This window comes from Brassica napus, chromosome C9, assembly GCF_020379485.1.
Source record: "Brassica napus cultivar Da-Ae chromosome C9, Da-Ae, whole genome shotgun sequence".
Lineage (NCBI taxonomy): Eukaryota > Viridiplantae > Streptophyta > Magnoliopsida > Brassicales > Brassicaceae > Brassica > Brassica napus.
Window position 1 is genome coordinate 854,415 of NC_063452.1, and position 25,652 is coordinate 880,066.

The 25,652-nt window shown below is 35.2% G+C and overlaps 3 protein-coding genes and 1 pseudogene across 5 annotated transcripts; 1 reads left to right on the forward strand and 3 right to left on the reverse strand.

Annotated features, from left to right (window-relative positions):
* Positions 1-1,526: 1,526 nt before the first annotated feature.
* Positions 1,527-11,023, reverse strand: LOC106426588 (NAC domain-containing protein 69-like). Its single transcript, XM_013867305.3, has 6 exons — positions 10,168-11,023; positions 9,822-10,093; positions 3,610-3,750; positions 3,208-3,531; positions 2,853-3,041; positions 1,527-2,740 (listed from the first exon to the last, which is right to left on the reverse strand). Exons 1-6 carry the CDS (start codon positions 10,319-10,321, stop codon positions 2,513-2,515), a joined length of 1,308 nt encoding a protein of 435 aa, XP_013722759.1. The 5' UTR covers positions 10,322-11,023; the 3' UTR covers positions 1,527-2,512.
* LOC125593602 lies at positions 2,285-2,392 on the forward strand (annotated as a pseudogene).
* Positions 11,024-11,711: 688 nt separating the features above from the next.
* Positions 11,712-22,359, reverse strand: LOC106426670 (NAC domain-containing protein 69). 3 transcript variants are annotated; one of them, XM_013867393.3, is made up of 6 exons: positions 22,273-22,359; positions 13,864-14,138; positions 13,024-13,161; positions 12,623-12,937; positions 12,295-12,465; positions 11,712-12,195 (listed from the first exon to the last, which is right to left on the reverse strand). In XM_013867393.3, the coding sequence occupies exons 2-6, from the start codon at positions 13,900-13,902 to the stop codon at positions 11,968-11,970; spliced, it is 891 nt and encodes a 296-aa protein (XP_013722847.1). In that variant the 5' UTR covers positions 13,903-14,138; positions 22,273-22,359; the 3' UTR covers positions 11,712-11,967. The 3 variants fall into 3 exon arrangements, with proteins under 3 accessions (XP_013722847.1, XP_013722848.1, XP_013722846.1); XM_013867394.3 differs by lacking the exon at positions 22,273-22,359 and adding an exon at positions 14,217-14,470 and having other exon boundaries at positions 12,623-12,919; XM_013867392.3 differs by lacking the exon at positions 22,273-22,359 and adding an exon at positions 14,217-14,461.
* Positions 19,539-22,256, reverse strand: LOC106426611 (NAC domain-containing protein 69-like). The gene is made up of 3 exons (XM_022711040.2): positions 21,930-22,256; positions 20,757-20,894; positions 19,539-20,682 (listed from the first exon to the last, which is right to left on the reverse strand). The coding sequence occupies exons 1-3, from the start codon at positions 21,966-21,968 to the stop codon at positions 20,230-20,232; spliced, it is 630 nt and encodes a 209-aa protein (XP_022566761.2). The 5' UTR covers positions 21,969-22,256; the 3' UTR covers positions 19,539-20,229.
* Positions 22,360-25,652: the final 3,293 nt, after the last annotated feature.

Genomic DNA, 25,652 nt, shown 5'->3' on the forward strand with positions numbered 1-25,652 from the left:
CACTTCTCTGAGTTGTGGATGCCTTCACCTACGGATGCTCCATTCACTCTAATGCACAACCTCTAAAAATGTGCGAAATTCCCTATTCCAAGATTATGTGGCCTTGCGCCGCATGTAACACTGTGAATACTGCCTATAGGTAGGGCTGGGCAAATAAACCGAATCCGAAAATCTGAACCGAATCTGATCCGATAAAAATGAAACCGAACCGATCCGAACCCGACATAAATACCGAATGGATCTTGTTTTATGGTATTTCGGGTTATGGGTATTAATTATCCGAACCGAATCTGAACTTAAATGGATATCCGATAGAACCCATTCAAAATCCAAAAAAAAGAACTTATACCAAACATGATCTCAATTCCTAATATGTATCCAAAATACACTAAGATTTATTTTTAATGTTTTTCATTTTATGAGAACTTGGTTTTTCGCTTTATGCTTTCATTTATTTGGTTTTCTTTATATCAATAACTATGTTTATCTTTTGTTTAATTATGAATGGTCACGTTTGATATTTTTTATTATTTTTGAATCGATTTCACTTATGTTTTGGTTACAAAATAGGTACAAATAGTACTTTAAAACCGAAGAACCCTCAATCGTTGGATCGATGCTATTCATACAGTTCATACCAATCTGAACCGCGGGAACCTTCGTCTCTTTGACACAAACGTTTTATGAAGAGCAGGGCTCGACAAAACAGAAAATATCATGGGTACGTCGTCCTTCCCCATTTTACTTATGTTTTGGTTACAAAGTAGGTATAAATCAAGTACTTTTAAACCGAAGAACTGATTGAGACCCGAACCCGAAAGTACATCGGGTTGTACCGGTTCTTTGAAGATTTACTAACCCTGACCCGAACCCGATAGAATCCGAACCGGTCCTGAACCAAATTTTCATATAACCCAAATGAGACTGATTTTGATAAACCCGAAAAACTGAAACTCGATTGGACAAAACCGAAACCCGATTGGGGTCCCGAATGCCCATGCCTACCTATAGGAAGCCAATAATCCTACCAGAACAACACAATATTTCGATTTCCATTACAAATTTATTTCACAATGCTAAGGTAACTTGAACATTGAACAAAATAAGTTACAGATATTGCCAATAACCAATTTGATAAGTTGAAAACGACATGCAACTGAAAGACTTTTGCTAGACCAAGAGAGTAGCCAAGACTATATTTTGTCAATAAAAGTTCCTAGTCATGACAAGTCATTGACTTAGTAGTTAGAGACCAGCCAAAATAGCGGATAAGCAATGTCGCAGAAATAATGCCATTAAACTCTAATTTGATATCTAGATACCCTTTATATTATACTCTAATAACAGAGAATTCATTAAGGTACTTCGCTAAACCTCTGTAATAGTTCATGCATTCGTACAGACGATATTTATTTTCTAAATCCTCAGAAAAAAAGGCCAAAAGATGGCAAACTTTGAAGATCCAGGATACGCCTCAAATTCATGTGAAGGTAGCTTTGAGAAAAGTGGAATGTGCACTAGGAAAGTGAAAGTGGTATCTACCAAATTGATATTTATTGAATTTTATACTTTTTAGAATATTTTTTAATCATTGAAGAAAAGAAAATTCAAAGGCTCTTATCTTCTCCCAACCAAACCATCCACCAACTCATTGGCCAATCCATCACCTCAGTTTCTCTCTATAAATACATCTCCATCTCTTCTTCTTCCATTTCACAGTGATTATCTTCTCATCCGCAGATTGGTGTCTATGGCAGCATTAGTTATTAGTAAAATCTTTGATTGTTCGATCGGATCTATACTTTTATATTGTGACAAAGAAGCAAAGCTTGATCTTGGGACAAAGCAAAAGATGATTTTATCCCCCAAACCTCATACGAGGAGTCCTCTTAAGCTCGTAAATTGTCAATCTCCATCGCTGAATTAAGATCCCATTCTGGAGCAGCTTAGGTAACTTGTGGGAAACGTTCTGGAGGAAAAAATTGAAAAGAAGAGATTATTATCTTATTATTCTATTCCTGGAGAAGAAGATGATGAAAGTTGAAAGCAGATGTTACACAAAAAAAACTGTAAAATCTTGACCTAATCCACCTATAATCAAATAATATCTACACAAACATATAATATGTAAAGGGACTTGAGACACAAGAAATACCTTACGCTAGGTTGAGAATATTAAATTTCACTTTTTATTTAAGGCTCGAGATATACCCGTAACAGGCCCACCAGAATAATTGAGTCCATCTATTTTACACACAGATACACACAATTCAAAAAAAAAAAACAAGAAACCGGCACTAATACACCGGATCCCATCAGAACTCCGCAGTTAAGCGTGATTGGACGAGAGTAGTACTAGAATGGGTGACCTCCCGGGAAATCCTCCTGTTGCACCCCTTTAAAAAAAACGTGTTCAAAAAAAAAAAAAACAGAATCAGAAAAAGCCAAATAAAAACAAGTGCTTCAATCTATCTGCTTTGCCTCCCCTCGCAATCAAACTTCATCAGCAAGTTCAAGTTTTGACTCTTTGTAAAACGCATATGATGTTGCCAATGACAGCCACCAAGATGATGAAGCTTATGATCATGTTCATGACAAAGATATACTGTGGATTCTTGCGGTTTTTTCTCTCCATTGCGTCCTCTGTGATCAACCAGCCCTTCTTCTCTCTCTTCACCATAGGTGATGATGACTTCTTGTCATTGGATGCATCAGTGGCTGTAGACTTGACTTCTTTCACCTGAAAAGGAAACCACATCTTCATTATCTTTTGAAAATCAAGCACTAATGTATGCAAAGAGAGACTATAAGATACAAGCATCCAAAGAATTAATATAGGAGCAGCTCAAGACCTCTTGTTTTGAGGGTATAATGCGCCGTGTGAAATGAGATTTCCGAGTCTTTCTATTAATAGAAGTTTCTGCATGAGGTTGTGTATCTTTGCCAGAGTCTTTCCTCAAAGATGGAATCTCGTCTACACTAGTGTGGAAGTGTCTACTCACATTGTGAGCGCTATCTGGACTTGATACTCCTTGGTAACTCTGTAACATTAGTGAAAAGCTGAGTGAGTATACAGATTAGCTCCATGAAAGTAATAATAAAGAAAAACAAGTGATGTAATGTGGGTTTTGTACGACCGCGAAAATCCTGACTGAAAATCTTATTGAGACCATTAAGCTTATAGTAATTGGTTCCAACTGGCTTTACCGTTGCAGATATGGATTCAGCATCATCGCTCTCACTGCTATAATCAGGAAGGAACCCTGTCAAAGCTTTCTTTGGCCTGTGATCGTTGCGGTGCTCGTCCATTATGATGTCTAGATCGCCCAGCACATCAGCATGGTTCCCTCCATTAAAAGTAAGACATTTACTAAAATACTCATCATCCCAGTGAATTTGTGGCTGCTGGTGAGGGTAGATGTCGTTGAGAAACGTGTCTGAATTGAATAGAGAGGGATCATCTTGCTCGTTCATTGGGGTTGGCAAATCATCCATAGATATATAGAGACCTTTGTCCCCTGGTTGCTCAACCTGAATGTGTAAAAAGAGAGGCCATTAAAGAAATGATACTAATGAAAAACTAAAACACATGTCAGACACTGAACTCACCTCAGGGGTTGTGTTAATCCCTCTGGCAGTATTGGAAACACAGACCATGGAGTGGCGTAACTCATTGGACTTGGAGTTATTACCGAACAAACTGTCTCCGTCAACACCTTTGTAGGTTACTTTGCAGATAACATAGTTGCTCTGTAACAAAATTCCAGAAAGGTACACACACCAGAAAATAGATTCAGTATACACAATAAGAGTTTGATTTTCCTTTTTAAGTAAGATCATGAACTAATTTTTTTATGATTATCTTTTAAAATTTAGTACATTTTCCTGAACTACTTATAGGAAATCAATATGTATCTTGACCTACAAAAGGATACTTTAAGATTAACAATAAACCAAGATTTACCTTCACTTAGGGCTGAAAAAGGGTTAAATTATCTTTTTCTTTATTCTCAGTTATATGTAAAGCAAAGTTACAGGCTCATATTATCATCACTCAAACAACTATACCGCAAGCTTTGACAGAAGTAATATAAAACTAACCCACAACTGTATAACAACACTTAGACTCTCAAATTGAGCAAAGGTACGTAGCAACCAACACATGGGAGATATCTGTGAAGATGAAGCAATAAGAAACAAGATGGTTGGTTAAGGTCTCAAGACAATGGAGATACCACTACAAGGGACAAGCATGCATGGTTAGTTAAGGTCTCAAGACAATGGAGATGCCACTACAAGGGACAAGCATGCATGGTGGGTTAAGGTCTCAAGACAATGGAGATGTCACTACAAGGGACAAGCATGTATGGTGGATTAAAGTCTCAAGACAATGGATTATTAGTTTATCATATCTCATCTACCATTTGCCATACTTGTAACCCTTATATATATGGGATGTTCCCATAAGCAAATCAATCAAGCAAATAAGATTCTCCTTATTTACTCTATCTCTCTCTACTTTCTAGATTAAACATCTCTCTCTCTCTTGTTCTTCACTATGTTCTTCAATTTCTAACATGGTATCAGAGCATCCAAGCTCTTGAACACCAAACTGCTTCCGCAAATTTACTCTATTCACCTTACTCTTTCACTTGTTTGGTTTACTTTCTTCATTTCTAGAGAACATATCTTGGCTTCCCTTGTTTTCTCTCTTGCCTAGCCTCAGAAATTCAAATTTCTCCTTGGCAAATTTTTTATTTTTTACCCGCTAGACAATAGCAAGCAAAGATGGAGCAGCACAAGCTAGTTAGGATTCCAGTCATCCTGAAAGGTCCTAACTACATTACCTGGTCGAGATTGACCAGGACAGCTCTTGGAGGAAGAGGTCTATGGGAGCACATCACCACAAGTGAGGCCCCAAGACAAATCACCCAAGGAGAAGATGGCAAGGAGGTTGTAGTGGTAGATGAAGGCAAATGGGGTCAGGAGGATCTCATGGTGCTGTCTATCTTGCAAGGCTCACTTGATACTCCTATCATGGAGTCTTACTCACATTGTGAGACTGCAAAGAAGCTATGGGATACCTTACACAAGGTATATGGCAACACTTCAAACCTCACCAGAATTTTTGAGGTTAAGAGGGCAATCAACAACTTACAGCAAGAGGAGATGGACTTCACCAAGCACCTTGGGAAGTACAGCCAGCTGTGGTCTGAACTTGAGATGCTGAGACCAAGTACCACTGATCCTAGTACACTAGAAGAGAGGCGTGAGCAAGACAAGGTCTTTGGATTACTTCTCACACTCAACCCAAGCTTCAATGATGTACTTAAACACATATTGAGAGCTAAAGAGCTTCCAAGCTATGATGATGTGTGTGCTCAACTTCGGAAGGAGCTAGGCTCAGATGGTCTCTTTGGTGGAAAAGGGGAACTGTCTATGGCAAACAAAGCTGAGAAGATGGAGAGTGCTTCAGTCAACAAAGCACACTTCAAACCAAGAAGAGGAGGAGACAAGTCTGTGACTTGTGAGCACTGCAAGAATCTAGGCCACTCCAAAACCAATTGTTGGATCCTCCATCCTCACCTCAGACCTGCTTCAACCAACAGATACAACCAGGCCAAAGCACATGAAGCAAGAGCTCATGAAACCACAGTACCAGGCTCCATGCGCATAGGAGAAGATGGAAGAGCTATGATCTCAACCACCCACACTGGTGGATCCACATCCCATGCCATGTCCCAGCCATCCCCTGATGATGCCTTCATCCGCAAGTCAGACATTGAAGCCCTTATCAAAGCTATCAATGCAAACTCTGGTAACATCAGTGTCAATGCTTTAAATTCTATTCACAGTGCTTCACATACTACTAGACCTTTGATCATCGATTCGGGAGCTTCTCATCATATGATTAGGGATGCTAGACTGATTAGTGATGTTAAACCTGCTCTAGGGAGTGTAGTGATTGCTAATGGTGATAGAATTCCAATTGAAGGAGTAGGAAACTTGAAACTGTTTGATAAGGAGTCTCAAGCTTTTTATATGCCTACTTTCACATCCAACTTATTATCTGTTAAGAGAGCAACCAATGATCTAAATTGCAATGTTATTTTCAGTCCTAATGATGTGTGCTTTCAGGATATTAAGACCAGGAAGATGCTGGGAAAGGGTGTGAGCAAGGGAGAGCTTTACTTGCTTGAAAACACCAAGCTTTCAAATTTATCTTGTGCTTTCAATTCTGCTTCTGTGTTAGCTAGTGATGTTTTATGGCATGCTAGATTAGGTCATCCTCATTATCGTGCCTTAGGACTGATGTTACCTAATCTATCTTTAAAGAGTGGAAGTTGTGAGGCTTGTATTCTTGGTAAACATCAGAGATCTGTTTTCCCTAATTCTAAGACTATTTATGAAAATTGCTTTGATCTTGTGCACTCTGATGTTTGGACAGCACCTTGTATGTCTAGGGAGAACCATAAATATTTTGTTACATTCATAGATGAAAAATCAAAATATACATGGCTCACCTTGATTCAAACTAAAGATAGAGTTTTAGAAGCTTTTATTAACTTCCAAAACTATGTATCTAACCATTTCAATTCCAAGATCAAAATTTTTAGGTCTGATAATGGCGGAGAATATACAAGCACTGCTTTCAAACATCACTTAGCAAATCATGGCATAATCCATCAAACAAGTTGCCCATACACACCACAACAAAATGGAGTTGCTGAAAGGAAGAATCGCCATCTTATGGAGGTTGCAAGGAGCATGATGTTCCATACCAATGTTCCAAAGAGGTTCTGGGGAGATGCTGTGGTCTCAGCATGTTATTTGATCAACAGGATCCCCACCAAAGTCCTCCAAGATAACTCTCCCTTTCAGGTATTAAACAAAATAAAACCTCCAATTGATCACTTGCGTGTTTTTGGGTGTGTGTGCTATGTCTTGATACCAGGGGAACAGAGAAACAAGCTTGAAGCCAAGAGTGTCAAAGGCATGTTCATAGGATATACTCATGCGCAGAAGGGGTACAAGTGCTACATACCTGAATCAAGAAGAGTTATGGTCTCAAGGGATGTTAAGTTTGTGGAATCAAAGGGATACTATGATGAGAAGAGTTGGGAAAGCCTTCAGGATCTCTCACAAGGATCTTCAGATAGGGCAAACAACTTGAGAATCATTCTGGAAAACCTAGGCATCAGCCAGCCTCAAACAAGTGGCGTACCGAGCACTTCACATATACCTCCAGTTGTGGATGAAGCTACATCAATTGAAGAAGCAGTCCATCCTGATCATGAGGGGGGAAACCAACCTAATTTGCAAGTTATCCATGAGGAAGCTATCCCTGAAGAAGATATCCATGACGAAGCTATCCACGAGGAAGCTATCCAAGAAGAAGCTATCCAAGAAGAAGTTGTTAATGATCAAGATGGAATGCAACAAGAAGTTCAACCATTAAGGAGGAGTACAAGGGTGAAGAAACCATCTCAGTGGATGGACACCAAAGTATACTTCAACAACAATGCAGTAGCTCATCCTATCCAAGCAACATGTTCTTTTGCGAGACTATCTGAAGAGCATGTAGTCTTCATCAGCAACCTAGATCAAGAGTATGTACCAAAGACTTATGAAGAAGCCATGAAGCATGAAGAGTGGAGAGCGTCAGTTGGGGATGAAGTTGGTGCCATGATCAAGAATGATACTTGGTATGAAACTGAGCTCCCCAAAGGAAAGAAAGCTGTTACAAGCCGTCTACTCTTCACCATCAAGTACCTTGCCAATGGGAAACCAGAAAGAAAGAAAACAAGGCTAGTTGCAAGAGGATACACCCAAGTCTATGGAGAAGACTATCTGGATACATTTGCACCAGTAGCTAAACTCCACACCATAAGAATTCTACTCTCATTGGCAGTGAACTTGGAATGGGATTTATGGCAGATGGATGTCAAAAATGCTTTTCTTCAAGGAGAGCTGGAGGATGAGGTTTACATGAGGCCACCTCCGGGTATGGAAGACATGGTCAAGCCAGGGAATGTCCTAAGGTTGAAGAAAGCAATATATGGGTTAAAACAGTCACCAAGGGCTTGGTACCACAAACTGAGTACAACTCTCAATGGAAGAGGGTTTGTAAAGTCAGAAGCTGATCATACACTCTTCACACTCACAAGCAAGCAAGGAATTGTGGTGATTCTTATTTATGTAGATGATATTATCATCACAGGAAGTGACAAGGAAGGTATTATCTCAACCAAAGTCTTTCTTAAGTCTACTTTTGATATTAAAGATTTGGGTGAGCTAAAGTACTTTCTAGGGATAGAAATATGCCGCTCTAAAGAGGGGCTTTTCTTATCTCAAAGGAAGTACACACTTGATCTTTTGAATGAGGCAGGAAATCTTGGAGCGAAAGTAGCCAAGACTCCACTAGAAGATGGGTATAAGGTGCTGCGTGAGGGGGAGATTGAAGACAAGCCCTATACTGACGTTAAACACTATAGAAGAATTGTAGGAAAGCTGATATACCTCACCATCACCAGGCCTGATGTATGCTTTGCAGTTAACCAAGTAAGCCAGAATATGCAAGCTCCCAAGATACACCATTGGAACATGGTTGAAAGGATCCTAAGATACCTAAGAGAGGCGCCAGGGCAAGGAGTGTGGATGGGATGCAACAAAAATACAGAGATAGTTGGGTATTGTGATGCTGATTGGGCAGGAGACAGAGTGGATAGGAGATCCACTACCGGCTATTGTACATTTATTGGAGGCAATCTTGTCACTTGGAAGAGCAAGAAACAGAAGATAGTGTCATGCTCAAGTGCTGAAGCTGAATATAGGGCAATGAGGAAGCTCACTAGTGAGTTGATTTGGATCAGAAACCTACTTCGAGACTTGGGTATAGAGACATCAACTCCAATCACCATGCATTGTGATAATCAAGCAGCAATACACATAGCTTCCAACAGTGTGTTCCATGAGAGGACTAAACACATTGAGGTGGATTGTCATAAAGTTAGGCAAGCAGTGGAACAAAGGATCATCTTACCCTGCTACACAAGAAGTGAGGATCAACTAGCTGACATCTTTACCAAGGCTGCAAGCACCAAGGTTTGCGAGTTCATACATTCCAAGTTAGGACTCGTAGATTTTTCATCACACTAATCCTCTTAGCCATGAAGTGTTCTACTCTTTTTCCTTGGCTTGGTTTTTATCCCATGAGGTTTTTCCAAGCTAAAGGTTTTAATGAGGGAATGCTTCATGGTTTCCAAGTTTGACCAGTCCCTATGGTCAAGCTTGAGGGGGAGTGTGAAGATGAAGCAATAAGAAACAAGATGGTTGGTTAAGGTCTCAAGACAATGGAGATACCACTACAAGGGACAAGCATGCATGGTTGGTTAAGGTCTCAAGACAATGGAGATGCCACTACAAGGGACAAGCATGCATGGTGGGTTAAGGTCTCAAGACAATGGAGATGTCACTACAAGGGACAAGCATGTATGGTGGATTAAAGTCTCAAGACAATGGATTATTAGTTTATCATATCTCATCTACCATTTGCCATACTTGTAACCCTTATATATATGGGATGTTCCCATAAGCAAATCAATCAAGCAAATAAGATTCTCCTTATTTACTCTATCTCTCTCTACTTTCTAGATTAAACATCTCTCTCTCTTGTTCTTCACTATGTTCTTCAATTTCTAACAATATCAACTAGATCAGAGACAGTTGAGTCAAACCTTTATAAAGAAGATCAAGAAAAATGAAACATAAGACCAGTTCAACTAAACTGAGCTGCCAAACTCAATCTGAAAGATTGTTACCTGGTTAAGAGACAAGGAAGTGATATGATACACGTGCGTAACCCAATGAGTCCTAACTCCATTAGTTGATTTACCTTGATGGTAGACAAGCGTCTTCTTGATCCCGATCACTACACCGTGTCCTCTCTTGTCCTTGATTTCTATATCCGAACCAGTAACTTTCCAGAACCCAGAGGGTGTTGTCCTCTTCGTTCCCTTCTTCTCAGGTTCGTAGTACTCCCTGAGAGAGAAGAAGTACCATTCGAGATCGTTCGATTTCAGCTTCGATAACGCTGCAACCACACACACATACGAATAAGCACATATATGAAATTGAGAGAGAGAGAGAGAGAGAGAATGAATTTACAAGGCAAGGACTCTGGATCGTGAGCACAGATGTTGATCTCGTTGATGGCATCGTCGACTAGCCATGGTTTATCAAGATTCTTGTTTTTGAGGTAATAGTTGATCAGTTCCTCTCCCGTAGGACTAAACCTATATCCAACGAGATTCTTCTCCATTTTTACACACAAAATACAGATCTTAATCAAAACAAAAACTAGGGTTTAAGAGAGAAGGGTTTCTTCTCTCTGTTTTTTTTTGTTTTTTTGAAATACAAGTGGACTGGTGTTGCTTGAGTATTTATGCACACCTCGCTCTCGCGTTTTTGACAATAATACTAATTAAAAAAAAAATTAGTTTCAGTAATTTCTCAGAAAATTGTCAAATTACCTTGCCGACATGTAGCTTCTTAAGCCAGCTAAACCGTATGTGTCTTTTCGATTTTACTCTTATTTTTCTGTATTTAATTTTGTTTTGTCTTTTATTACTAAAATTTTTTGATTAGTTTTTTAATTCTCACATTTATTTAAATTTTAGTTTTTTTTCTAAATATCAGATTTATTAGATAAATAATGTGAATAGTTTTATTTTGGGAAACGTCAAAAGTTTATTAGAGCAGCTAAATTTACTTAAGAGTGTCTCTCTAACAATAATAATAATAATACTAATATTTTAACATAATACACTTATTCAACAAAATTCTAATCTAAAAATGATAAATCATTTTTATCTCTTTCCTATTTTTTATTTAATTATTTTATTAATGAGATATCTATTAGAATTCTACCAATGGATATGTTGTTACTAATACATATGTAATACATACTATTATTATTATCCATTGAAAAATTAGTATGGCCTGTATAAGGTTGAGTGAATTTAAATTACACTCGAAAACGTTATTTAACGGGGCCAACGATAGCGACAAAATATATTTTGATTGTGCACTGAACGTGGCAGATTACTGATGGTTCACTATAAAGATTTTTTTTTTTTTTTTTTTTTGAAAATTAAGTTGCAGCTTTTATTTTTGGAAGCTTCGAACTTAAGTTGCAGCTTTTATTTTATTTCCTTGGATTTTCCTGAAAGATTCTCCTTTCCGGTAATGGCCGCCACCATTGACGGCCACGTGAACATAAATACTTTATTACTTTCTGCAAGATAACTATGTCTCAACCTGATATGGTTGTATTTTGTAGGTATTATAGGCTTGTGAAATAATTCACCGAGCAGCTTAGGTAACTTGTGGGAAAAGTTCTGAAGGAGAAAATAGAAAGAGATTATTCTCTTATTATTCTGAAGACAATGTTACATAAAACCGTTAAAACCTTAGTGAAAAGAAAACGTTAAAACCTTGAGTCCTTGACCTAGAGTTTATTATCAAATCATATTTTTCCATAAACATATATTCTATTTGTTCCATAATGTAAAATGTTTTGAAAAAATTAATATTCTAAAATATAAGATATTTTAAATATTTTAAGATACTTTAACTTCATTGAAAATTAGTTTATCAATAATATTTTACTGCATTATTTACATCTTATAAGCGTCAATATACAAAGTGCATTGAAGCATAGAAGCACCTTACACTAGGTTATAATACTAAATTTCACTTTTACCTTAAGGCACAAGAAACACCTGTAAGATATATAAGTTCGAAAGAACAATAGAGTTTCAATCTATTGCTCATACATACAGATACACACATATATATATTATTACACATTCAAAACAAAAACAGAAGCAGAAAAAGCCAAATAAAAACAAGTGCTTCCATCCATCTACTTTGCCTCTCCTCAGCAATCAAATTTCATCAGCAGGTTCAAATTTTGACGCTTAGTAAAATCGACATAATGTTGTCAATGACAGCAACCAAGAGGATGAACCCTATGATCATGTTCATCAGATAGATATACGGTGGATTCTTGCGATTTCTTCTGTCCATTGCTTCCTCTGTAATAAACCATCCCTTCTTCTCTGTCTTCACCATAGATGATGATGACTTCTTGTCCACGGATGCATTAACGCCTTTAGACTCGCCTTCTTTCACCTGAAAAGGAAACTACATAATGTAAGTAAAGACACTAAGATAAAAGCACCCAAAAAAAAAATCAAACATAGGAGCAGCTCAAAGTTGTTTTGATGGTACCGTGCGCCGTGTGAGATGAGCTTTCCTGGTCTTTCTATTAATAGAAGTTTCTGCAGGAGGTTTTATATCTGTGCAGGAGTCTTTCCTCAAAGATGGAATCTCGTCTCCACTAGTGTGGAATTGTGCACTTAAACTATGAAAGCTATCTGGACTTGATGTTTCTTGGTAACTCTGGTCATATTAGCGTGAAAATAAGAGTGTTAGTATACAGATTAACTCCATGAAAATATTAATTAAGAAAAAAACAAGAGATGTAAAGATTTATTTTAGCAATTAAAATTGTTACTTAGCCCATTCAACTTATAATAATTGGTTCCAACGTGCTTACCGTTGCAGATATGGATTCAACATCGCTATCACTGCTACAATCAACAATGATCCCTGTCAAAGCTTTCTTTGGCCTGTGATCGTTGCGGTGCATTGTGATGTTTGGATCGCGTAGCACATCATCATAGTTCCCTCCGTTAAAACTCAGCAGTTCATCTATATAATCATCATCCGAGGGAGCTTGCGGCTGCTGGTAAGGGCAGTAGTTGTCGTTGAAAAGCGTGTCTGGATTGAATAGAGAGGTATCATCCTGCTCGTTCAGTGGGTTTGCCAAATCATCCACAGAAAAAAAGAGATCCTGCCATGGTTGCTCAACCTTAATATGCAAAAAAGAAATTAAATGGGCTTGATGATAGTACTAATGAAAAGCTCATCAAACACATGGTAAGAAACTGGACTTACCTGAGGAGCTGTGTTAATCTCTCTGTCAGTGTTCAAGTCAGAGACCAAGGTGGAGTGGCTTAACGCATTGGAGTTATTACCGTACAAACTGTCTCCGCCAGCACCCTTGTACATTACTTGGCAGATAACATAGTTCCTCTGTAACAAAATTCCAGAAAAGTACACACATACACATGAGTTGTTTTCCACACAAACAAAGATGAATAACTAATCACTCAAACAACTCTTACCACAAGCTCAGACAGAAGCAACATAAAACTAGGCCACAACTTCTATAGCAATTTTCCAAAAATGAATTCTTAGCCAGCAAAACAAAAATGAAAAATACAAATCACTCAAACAAGTCTATGATGATCTTTGATAGAAGCAAAAGAATAAACTAGACCACAACTCATGAGTTATGTAACACTAGAACCTCAAACTAAGCTAAATATAGCATCCAACAACAAAATCAGAGACAAATACATCAAGACTCCAAATTCAATTTAAAAAGCCCACTTGGTGAAGTACACATCACTCAAACAACTTTATCAAGAGCTCTGACAGAAGCAACATAAAACTAGGCCACAACTTGTAAAACAGTTAAACCCTCAAACTGAGCTAAAGGTAGAAACCAACACAGAGGAAATTTCAAACCCATGTTTGTATCAAGAAGATCAAGACTGCATCACAAGGAAGCAAAAATGAAACATAAGACAAATTCAACTAACACAGGGGAACTCAACTGGATCAGAGACAGATGAATCAAAACACATATTCACATCAAGAAAATAGTGAAACATAAAGACCAATTCAACCAACAGAGAATCTAAAACTGAATCTTTAATTTCAGATTGTTACCTGGTTAAGAGGCAAGGAAGTTGTGTGGTACTCGTGCATGACCCAAGGAGTCCCAACTCCATTAGCAGCTTTACCATGATGGTACACAAGCGTCTTCTTGATTCCGATCCCAACACCGTGTCCTCTCTTGTCCCTGATTATCCGATCCTTGCCGGTAGCTTTCCAGAACCCAGAAGGTGTTGTCCTCTTCGTTCCCTTCTTCTTCTCAGATGCGTGGTACTCCCTGGGAGTGAAGAAGTACCATACAAGATCCTTCGATTCCAGCTTCGATAACGCTGCAACCAGAACAAAAAGAAATTAGAAATGATCGATGATGATTGATCTTTGAAGTTGAGAGAGAGATGGAAACTTACAAGGCAAGAACTCTGGATCGTAAGCACAGATGTTGATCTCGTTAATGGCTTCGTTGACGAGCCATGGTCTATCAAGAATCTTGCTCTTGAGGTAATAGTTGATCACTTCCTCTCCCGTAGGACTAAACCTATATCCCACGAGATTCCTCTCCATTTTTACACACGATCTAGGGTTTGCTCTCTGTTTTTTTTTCTGAAAGACAAACACTAGTAGACCGTGAGAGGAAGAAGAGAAGCAAGAAACGGGATCTACTAATTTATACACTTTCGTATTGATGAAAAAAAAAATTGGTAGTGAAAGTGACACGTGGTTAGTTATCAGTGGTGTCTGAACTCTGTAGCATGTGTTCCATTTAGATGTAATAAGCCGACATGCTTCTTCTTTCTTAATCGCGGATAAACCGTGCGTTTCTTATTACAATTTGTTTTTCTTAATTTTGTCTTAAGTGAAAATTATTGTGTTTAGTAATCTTATCTTTTGTGTGACCAAACATAACTTTCTAATATTTCAAAAACTTTATACCAGATTAGAAGATGTATCATTAGATTTACTAGGAATAGTGTTAATTTTTTTTAATTTGGTACACTCCTTCCGTTTTCAAAGTGAATGTTTTAAGAAAAGTTTGCTTCGAAAATATCTATGTTTGAGGTTTTCTATGCTTTCGATTAATTAGTAATAGAAATTATATAAAATAGTTTTGTGTATTTTAATTAAATTTTAATAAATTCGAAACATATAAAAGTACATTCCTAAAAGTGGAAGTATTATGTATTGCTTATTGTTACTAATCGAATGTGCTTTCCAGTAATAAGGTTAAATTTGTTGATTACTCCAAACGTTTTTTGATGTTTTCCCTAAACGAGAAAAAGAAATTGAAAAAGAAAGAATAAGAAAACAAAAGTTTTCTCTAACGACAAAGACAAAATATCTTTCTATTGTGCAATGAACGTGGCAGATTACTGATGGTTCGTTATGAAGATTTTTGGGAGCTTCGAACATAAGTTATGTATTTTAAAGGCTTCGACCTTTACCTAAATTGTAAATTTTGTTTTATTTCCAAGGATTTTCAGAAAAATTCTCTTTTCTGGGTTATAGCCGCCACCATTGACGGCAATAACAACATGAATAATTGATTACTTTCTGCGATATAATAATCTTGGTTATGTCTCGACCTAATCTTATATTATAGGCTTGTAATAATTCACTATTTGCGATTTTTGTTTTTAGAAAGATAAAAACACAGACGTGCCTCTACAACGCATACCTCCTCACAGGACCTGCCCTGAGATTTAGGAGGCTGTAGACGGTTTTTAAAAAATTCCAGCTAAAAATTGGTTTTGGTAAATTTGAGACCTAAAAAAATTTTTGGGAGTTTTTTTCTATGTAATCTTTTCTAAAATTTTTGGGCAGGCCAATGTTTCATTAGGTTTTGACCAGGACCGGCCCTGCCTCGTCAACATGGAAATACTTTTTTTCGTAAAAGAAAACAAATGGTGTATGCCCTCCTGTTAGAGAATTTCTCAGTAGTCAGAAATGGAGAGACAACAGAGTCACTGATTTGGTTAATGAGTGAAATTTCTTAGTAGCTATACACTCTGAAGCATGTGAGCTACCACTTTTAACCTAGATATATAGAAGAAGCCCACATGAAACTTCTAAATCGTAAGTTACAAAAAAAAAAAAAAAAAACTTCTAAATCGCGGCTAAACCGTGTGTGTGTGTCTTCCCAATTTGTTATAATTAATTTTGTTTATTTCTTTTTCTTTTGTTTTTTTCTTTGTGAATCTTTTGTTTAGTAAGTTTATACTTACGAGTTATGGACATCTCAAGCTGATAGAACTCCAATTTTCTAAAAAGGTATCAGATCTATTACGGAAATAGTGTGAAAAATTTAATATTGATCTGTTTTATGCTCTCTAATGATAAGGTTAAACGAACTTTAGTTACTCCGAAAACTTTGTTTTATGTTATCCCCAAACACTGAACAATAAATTAAACTGTAGAAACGAATAAAGAAAACAAAATTTTTCTCCAAAGACAGCGACAAAAATAAATTTGTTGATTGTACATTAAACATGGTCGATTTTACTGATGGTTCATTATGAAAACTTTTGGGAACTTCGAATCTAAGTAGTTGTTTTTAAGACTTCAAACCTAACCTAAGTTGCAGATTTTGTTTTATTCCAACGATTTTTTTAGATTTTAATCAAACTTTAATTCTAGAGTATGATTAAAGAGTTTTTTATTCGTGTTTTTATTGTATTTTCGTTGTGTGTATATATTTTCTTAAGAAATATTGACGGTGAATAGAAGCAAAAAAAGATATGCATATCTGTGGCTGTTATAACTTAAAAAAAAAGGAAATATAGTAGTTAAACTATTGCTTTGAATCTATATATTATGATCTCCAATAAAAAAATAATAAGGTTAAGTGAATGTTAATTTTATCTCAATAATAGATTAGTTGTATGAATGTCTTCCCAAAATGTACAAAATATAACATCTTTTGCTGTTAGTGGAGAGATGTTAAATTATTGAGTGCTCATTTTTAATTTGAAGCATCTTTTTACGAAGTAATCCTTTTCGATACATCATACGACTGTTAGTGGAGAGATGTTAAATTATTGATTGCTTATTTTTAATTTGAAGCATCTTTTTGCGAAGTAAAATCCTTATTGATACATCATACAGTCGTCATAACAATGATGTTGGCCAAAACACGTCATTACTTTCTCGATACAGTCGTCACCAATGACGCCGACGACAAGAGTAAATCTTCAGGAAGACAATTTACAAGTCCAACGGGCTTAGAGCATGCGTAACGGGAATCTTCAAGCGGAAGTCTTTAGAGAAAAAATAATTAAATAATCAGTGGACTCCACCAAAAACTAAGAATTCAACCCTTAAAATTCCTAAATAATTATTCTTTCTTAGTGAATCCTTACACTATTTGCGGGTCTCCACGACTAAGTGGCGGCCCGTGAATGGTCATTTTTTTTATTTTTTGATAAAAATCCAAAATATCCAGGATTAATCCGAAATGCCTTTGTCGCTAAGGACTCCAATGAATCTCACCGTTACGCATGCTCTTAGGCTAGGCAATCACAAACAGTCACATACTGACATACTTAAAAATGGTAGACTCCAATCAAACACGACCTATATTGTTGAAATACTTATATTGAGAAGAAATGTGAAGTTCTGCAAACAATGCAAGTAACCTACAGATTTGGTTTGGGGTAAGAACTTCAGACAAAAATAAACACAAAGCTTGGGTGAAGACAGCAGCATTCATCATAAGAACCTCCTCCTGCTCGTGTCCATTTCAGGCTGTAATGAAAACACAAAACATGAAAAGTACAAATTAAACACTTAGGAGAACTCTTTAAGGAACAACAACATCAAAACTAATAATAATAATAATAATAATAATAATAATAATAATGTATCTTGTGGTGAATTTTTTATTTTATGAACCCATTCAAACTCTCCGCTTTTTGTGTCAAAAGTTCTAGGCTATATTAATAATAATAATAATAATAATAATGTATCATCATGTTTGATCAATTAAAATTTGATCCATCCAACCGTAATTTAACTAAAATTCTACATGTTAGACAAGACGTTGCGTTCATCTCCAATCATCACCACAACTGCTTGCGAACCAATCACCACCGGATTCATCGTATCTGTTGTCCATAGAGTCATCTTTTCACTTGTTGGTATTTTGTAGCAGAACCAAGACGTGGAGGAGAGCAGGGCGTTGGAGCTGCCGTTCTTCACCATCACTAATCGCTGGAATCTTCACAATCCACCATTACCATCCGAGCAAATGAGATCCAAACCGTTACCATCCGAGCTGTACCAAGCCACCGACGTCTAGATCCGAGCAAATGAGATCACCATCTGCTCTTGCTTGCACCCTAAGTGTTTTCCTCCCCACTTTTAATCGATCGCTTATCATTACCACTTGTCTTGAGCCACCGCCGGCGTTACGTGAATAAAGATGGAACGGTTTTTTGAAGATGATGAAACGAAAAGAGAAATTATGGGAATAGATAAGGAATTGTCGTGTAGAATTTGGAATGATGTGTAAACAATGAAATATTTTTATTTTAGAATGATGTTTAAACAATGAAATGTTTTGATTGGCTTTCTAGTTTTTTTCACTTTCAAGAAAGCCTTGATAGTCTCTTATGTTTTCTCATAGTTCATGTATATTTTTTAATTCAAATGTAGGTAGAAAGTTCTTCCAAATTTCTTTTTTCCTACCAAAAGGTTTTTAAGTTGACTAAAGGATGTCCCAATGCGTTTCTTAATCCCCTTTCCTAAATATGAAATGGTGAATCGAAATGGATTATTTTTCGGCTACTTATACCAAAACTTTGCCACTTTATGAATAAAGGTCTTTCTCCATTTGCATAGCAACGCGTTTTTTTCACTTATCTTCTATACTAACTAAAATTGTGGCGTTTCTGCATTTATGTTTTACTTGATCACGTACTAAATGGATTTGTAAGATTATAGTCCCAATTTCAGTTATTCATTATCCTCAAAGAGACTGAAAACAATCTTCACAGTTAATAAATATGTATGCGCAACTGAAAGTTTTCAGAGAGGGCTTAAAGATGATAAGCTCTTGGATCTAAAAGATTGACAACGACGTTCAGTATGGAGTTTCAAAACATAGTCTAAATTAACATCATGAGCTTCTTTAAATAGTTACCATCATCATTTCTTTATCATCCACTCTTAGGTAACACATTAAATAACAACATAGGTTCTAATTATCCGATTTCTGTTTTGATATTATTATTGTAACTCTTGATATTTAAATTTAATTCAACATAATTGTTAATGGTAACTCTCTATTTTCTAATGTTATTCAGCATAACCATTTGCGCCTTATAATATTGTTAATCGGACGAATCCAATAAAATGTCAAAGGGTATAAAATAAATAGCACCGAATTTTAAATAATATATAACAATCAAATCATTCATTAAATTTTTGATCCATTAAAGAATAAAAATACATATGTTCAGATGACCATATCATATCGTAGAAATGTGGATGATGCATCTAATGAATGAAAAACAAAATAAAATTACTCAATGTAAACTATAAAATTATTGTGTTTAAAAATATTCTATTAAACAATTATTCGTACCCGACCGAAATCCTTTTTGTGGATCATTTTTCGGTTTGGGTTTTCGGGTCCGGATAAAATACATAACAACAATTTTTTTTTTGTACAAATTTAAATAATATATATATAACAATTTAATCATACATTAATTTTTCGATCTATTAAAGAATAAAAGTATACATGTACGAATACGCCGATCGTACTCTATTCACATAGAATGATGCACTTAATGATTCAAAAAATAAAATAAAATTACTCAATATTAACTATAATATTATTGTGTTTAAAATATCATATTAAACAATTATTTAGCAGTGATAAGTTTTTAAAATATATATTATTTACATAAAATAAATATTTATTTATAAAAAGTAAAATCAAAATTTGCGCGGACAGACATGTCAAATTTATAATAATTGGTTCCAACATGCTTACTGTTGTAGATATAAACTATAATATTATTGTGTTTAAAAATATCATATTAAATAATTATTTAGCAGTGATAAAATTTTAAAATATACATTATGTATATAAAATAAATATTTATTTATAAAAAGTAAAATCAAATCTGCGCGGATAAACATGTCAAATTTATAATAATTGGTTTCAACATGCTTACCGTTGCAGATATAAACCATAATATTATTGTGTTTAAAAATATCATATTAAATAATTATTTTAGCAGTGATAAATTTTTAAAATATATATTATGTATATAAAATAAATATTTATTTATAAAAAGCAAAATCAAAATTTGCACGGACAAGCATGTCAAATTTATAATAGTTGGTTCCAACATGCTTACCGTTGAAAATATAAACTATAATATTATTATGTTTAAAAATATCATATTAAACAATTATTTAGCGGTGATAAATTTTTAAAATATATATTATGTATATAAAGAAATATTTATTTATAAAAAGTAAAATCAAAATTTGCGTGGACAAGCATGTCAAATTTATAATAATTGGTTCTAACATGCTTACCGTTGCAGATATGGATTTAGCATCGTTATCACTGCTACAATCAACAATGATCCCTGTCAAAGCTTTCGTTGGCCTGTGATCGTTGCGGTGCTCTTGCATTGTGATGTCTAGATCTCCAAGTACATCAGCATAATTCCCTCCGTTAAAACTCAGCAGTTTATTAATATAATCATCATCGCAGGGAGCTTGTGGCTGCTGCTGGTAAGGGCAGTAGTCGTCGTTGAAAAACGTGTCTGGATTGAATAGAGAGGGATCATCCTGCTCGTTCAGTGGGTTGGCCAAATCATCCCAAGACATGTAGAAATCTTCTTCCGTTGGTTGCTCAACCTGAATATGTAAAATAAATGGGTTTGATAAATACTAATGGAAAGCTGAAACACATTGTCATAAACTGGACTCACCTCAGGGGCAGTGTTAATCTCTCTGACAGTATTCAAGTCAGAGACCATGGTGGAGTGGCTTAACTCATTGGAGTTATTACCGTACAAACTATCTCCGTCAGCACCCTTGTACATTACTTGGCAGATAACATAGTTCCTCTGTAACAAAATTCCAGAAAGGTACACACACACACATGAGTTCTGTTCTAGCAAAACAAAGTTAAATTACTTAGTACACAAACAACTCTACCATAAGCTTTGACAGCAGCAACATTAAACTAGGCCTCCAAACAAGTGTTTGATGAGCTTTGATAGAAACAAAAGAATTAACTAGACCACAGCTCACATATAACACTAAAAACCTCAAATTGAGCTAAATATATAGCAAGCATCCAACAACTAGATCAGAAATAAATTAAAAGGCCAAATACATTTTAAGAATATTACTTGTTCATTACACATCACTAAGACAACTCTACCATTCACAACCTTTGACAGAAGCAATATAAAACTATGCCACAACTTGTATAACACTTAGACCCTCAAATTGAGATAAAGGTAGGGGAAGTCAACTAGATCTGAGACAGATGAATCAAACCCCATATCCACATCAAGAAGATCAAGAAAATATGAAACATAAGACCAATTCAACTAAACACATAATCTCAAATTGAGCAACAGGTATCAACCAACACATGGGTTATGTCAACTAGATCGGATACAGATGAACCAAACCACATATTCACATCAAGAAGATCAAGAAAAAAAAATGAAACACAAAATCTCAAATTAATCAATAGGTAGCAGCATCACACAGGGGAAATAAAAGCTTATCAAAACCCACCAAATCGATCTCATCTAGCAAATGGATAAAATAGACCACGACTCATATAAGAATAAAACCTCAACATGAGCTAAAGATAGTATCCAACACCCAAATTCATTTAAAGAAGATTACTTGTTGAATACACATCACCCATATTCAGATCTAGAAAATCAAGACTACATAAGAAGCAAGAAAACATGAAACATATATAAGAGCAATTCAACTAACACATAATCTCAACTTAAGCTACCAAATTGAATCAAAATCTCAAACCCCACCATATTCACATCAAGAAGACAAAAAAATGAAACATAAAGACCAATTCAACTAACACAGAATCTCAAACTGAATCGTTCAGATAGTTATACCTGACTAGGAGGCAAGGAAGTGATGTGATACTCGTGCATGACCCAAGGAGTCCAAGCACCATTAGTTGATTTACCTTCATAGTAGACAAGCGTCTTCTTGATCCCGATCTCAACACCCTTGTCCCTGATCTTCCGATCAACACCAGTAGCTTTCCAGAACCCAGAAGGTGTTGTCCTCTTCGTTCCCTTCTTCTTCTCAGATACGTGGTACTCCCTTCGACAGAAGAAGTACCATACAAGATCCTTTTAGTCCAGCTTCGATAACGCTGCAACCAAAAAAAAGTCAAAACTAGAAATGATTCGTGATTGATCTTTGAAGTTGAGAAAGAGAGGATGAAGTTACCAGGCAAGAACTTTGGATCGTGAGCACAGATGTTGATCTCGTTAATTGCTTCGTCGACAAGCCATGGTTTATCAAGAACCTTGTTCTTGAGGTAATGGTTGATCAGTTCCTGTCCCGTAGGACTAAACCTAAACCCCACCGGTTTCTTCTTCATTTTTACACGCAAAATACAGATCTGTAATCAAAACAATAAAAAACTAGGGTTTGAGAGAGAAGGGTTTCTTTCTATCCGGTTTTTTTTTGTTCCTCTATATTTTCGTTTCTTGAAATACAAGTGGTCTTTCTTTGGGGGGTCGACCTTTATTTATACACAACCTCCGTTTCGCGTCTTTCACATTAATAAAACAAAAATAAACAAATTAAGTTCGGTAATTTCTCAGAAGGACGTGGGCGACTTCAATCACCTTGCCGACATGTAGATTCTTAAGCGCAGCTAACCTTGTTAGTGTGTCTTTTTATTTTAATTATTTTTAGTTTATTTGTGTTTTGTTTTTGTCTTAATAAAATTTTTTAATTCTCACATTTATTTAAAAGTTATTTTTTTGGAAAAGTATCAAATTTATTAGAGAAATAATGTGAATAGTTTTGTTTTTGGCAAATGTCAAAAGTTTGTTATAGATTTTCTTTTTTTTCTCTTGTTTACACTATGTTTTTTTGTGTGTGTAAAAGAGTTGTTTACACTATGTTATTTTCATCTATTTATAAGGATTAGCAATCATATTCTTACTCTTATCATTGCGCTAGGTTTTATGGGAGTGATTATCTTTCTTCATTTTCTCTCATTACCATTTTATTTATTTCTCTGATTTACTCTAAAAGTTATTAGTCACACTTCCTCAAACGCTGACAAAAGAAATTGAAAACCGAAAACAAAAGATTTCTCTAACGACAATGACAAATTATATTCTTTTTGACTGCACTGAATGTGGCAGATTACTGATGTTTCACAATGAAGTTTTTGGGAACTCCAAACCTAGGTTTAGGTTTCGAATGGTTACACCGTTATTAATAGCAACAAAAATTTTACATATAGTACATATGTATTTATATGTTTCATTACACTGTAATTATTTTGCAGTCATGTATGTTATCAGCAAATCCTAAATTGTTTATTTTAAAAAGCTTCAAACCATTCCTTTTTCCTGTAATAACTCCACCATTGATGGAAACGTCAACATAGCCATTGGCGGAGCCACATGCATTAAGATGAAGACTACTAAACCCAACAATATTTTGAAAATTAGTGTAAGTTATTAAATTATAATCTGTGTGCGTCCCATTCAAAAAAAAAAAAAAATTACCCCCATATCTTTGTTTAAATCCACTTAAAATTTTAGAAAACATTATATTTAAGTCCACTTAATATTTATGCCCCCACTTAATATATCTGCAATAACCAGGCTTGTAATAATTAATTGATTTAGTTTTTACCTTTTAAAGAAAATATCACATACGTGCCTTCCTCAGCCAACATTGAAAGTTTTTAAAAACGTTGTATGCCCTCCTGTTAGAAATTTTTCTAATAATCTGAAATGGTATATGAGTGAAATGACGAGTGCTAAGTTAGCATTGGATATAGCTAGACTCTGAAGCACGTGCGGGAGCCATCATTTTTATCCGCCTTAGATACAGAAATTAAGAAACATAAGACCATCGGATGGTTTACTCTATTTTTTCTTCTAAAATAGAGTAACTCTATAACAGAGTTAGATGTTGCTCCAATGGTACTCTATTTTACAGTGAAAAATAGAGTGATGAACAAAAAATAAAAATATTACCCTATATATAGAGTAAAAAATAGGTTTTTACACTATTATAAAGTAGAAAATAGAGTACCATTGGAGCATTTTCAGTCTAAACTCTATCTTAGAAGAGAAAATAGAGCGGAGATTGAAGATGCCATAGCTTCTCAATCGCGGTTGAACCCTGTGCGTCGATCTCTTTCCATTTTATTCTTATTTTTGTGATATATTTATTCTTAGTAAATATATTTTTTTTTGGTCTAATCTTAGTAGATATTTTGCTTACTATTATGCACACCTCAAGCTGATAAACTCCAATTTCTTTTTAAAAAATTATCAGATGTATTAGGGAAATAGTGTCAAAAGTTTAATATTGATCTGTTTTACTAATCTATTAAGCTCTACAGTAATAAGGTTAAACGAACTTTAGTTACTTTGAAAACTTTATTTTTATTATATGCCCAAACACTAACAAATGAAACTGAGAACATAAAAGAATAAAGAAAACAAAAGTTTTCTCCAACGACAGCGACAAAATAGATTTTCTGATGGTTCAGTATGAAAACTTTTGGGAACTTCGAATTCAAGTAGTTGTACTCGCAGATTTTGTTTTAACCAAAGATTTTTAGACTTTATTGTATATTCCGTTGTGTTTATATATTCTTAAGAATAGAAGCAAAAAAACTATTTATATCTGTTGCACTTATAACTTTTTTTAAGAGGGTAATTGAACTATTGCTTTGAATATATTACGATCTCCAATAAAAAAATGATACGGTTAAGTGTTTAACTGGACGGTATATCTAGCCCAACTATTAGACCTGGGCATAAAATCTGGAACCCGAAATTCGAACCGAAAAATCTGACCCGTTATCCGACCCGAAACGTAAAAATATCTGAACGGGTTTCGTAGGAAGAAGGTACAAAAAATATCCGAACTGGAAGTGTTATTAACCGAACCCAAACGGGTAACCCGAAAAATCCGAAATTAATAGTCAATATAAATGTTTTGAAATATATATAAGTATTCCAATTATTAAATTCAATATTTGTAATAATATTATATATAATAATAAATATTAAAATTCTAATAAATGCTTTAAGTACACAATTAGTTATAAATAAGTATTTTATAATTTGCTCATTGAAATAAAAAGTCTACTCTCTATAAGGCAATACATATTGTTTACAAATGATGTTTGTTTTCATGCTTGATTTAACATTTTATTGTTATTTTATCAATTTTATATGTGATAGATTAATTTTTATTTAATTTAGATATTTTTCTTTATGTTTTACTTCAAAAAATTTGTTTTTTACTTTGGTTATATCTGAACCAAACCGATATAACCCGAATCCGTACGATATATGATTACTTTATGGGTTTTATGATGCAATACAATTTTGAACTGAACCCGAAGTGTTATTATCCGAACCCAACCCGTACTAATAAAATTTTAGTATGAGACCTAAAAGCGTAAACCCGAAAATCCGAAAATCCAAAAAACCTGACCCGAATGCCAACAGGTACCTGAACGCCCAGGCTTACCAACTATTATTAGTGGAAAATGTGTTACTCCTAGCAATCAGGTAAAATTATATTTTCTTATATTTACTTTAATTACTATTCAATCAAAA

Excerpts from the sequence above, each read along its gene's own strand:
- LOC106426670 (XM_013867392.3), bottom strand. The coding sequence starts at position 14,370 with ATGGAGAGGAATCTCGTGGGATATAGGTTTAGTCCTACGGGAGAGGAA. Across the intron at positions 14,139-14,216 it reads CGATCCAGAGTTCTTGCCTT|CGTTATCGAAGCTGGAATCG; the intron begins GTAAGTTTCCAT and ends TTCTGGTTGCAG. Across the intron at positions 12,466-12,622 it reads TTGAATCCATATCTGCAACG|AGTTACCAAGAAACATCAAG; the intron begins GTAAGCACGTTG and ends TAATATGACCAG.
- LOC106426588 (XM_013867305.3), bottom strand. The coding sequence starts at position 10,321 with ATGGAGAAGAATCTCGTTGGATATAGGTTTAGTCCTACGGGAGAGGAA. Across the intron at positions 10,094-10,167 it reads CGATCCAGAGTCCTTGCCTT|CGTTATCGAAGCTGAAATCG; the intron begins GTAAATTCATTC and ends GTGTGGTTGCAG. Across the intron at positions 3,532-3,609 it reads GGATTAACACAACCCCTGAG|GTTGAGCAACCAGGGGACAA; the intron begins GTGAGTTCAGTG and ends TTACACATTCAG.
- LOC106426611 (XM_022711040.2), bottom strand. The coding sequence starts at position 21,968 with ATGCACGAGTATCACATCACTTCCTTGCCTCCTAGTCAG. Across the intron at positions 20,895-21,929 it reads CTTCCTTGCCTCCTAGTCAG|AGGAACTATGTTATCTGCCA; the intron begins GTATAACTATCT and ends ATTTTGTTACAG. Across the intron at positions 20,683-20,756 it reads AGATTAACACTGCCCCTGAG|GTTGAGCAACCAACGGAAGA; the intron begins GTGAGTCCAGTT and ends TTACATATTCAG.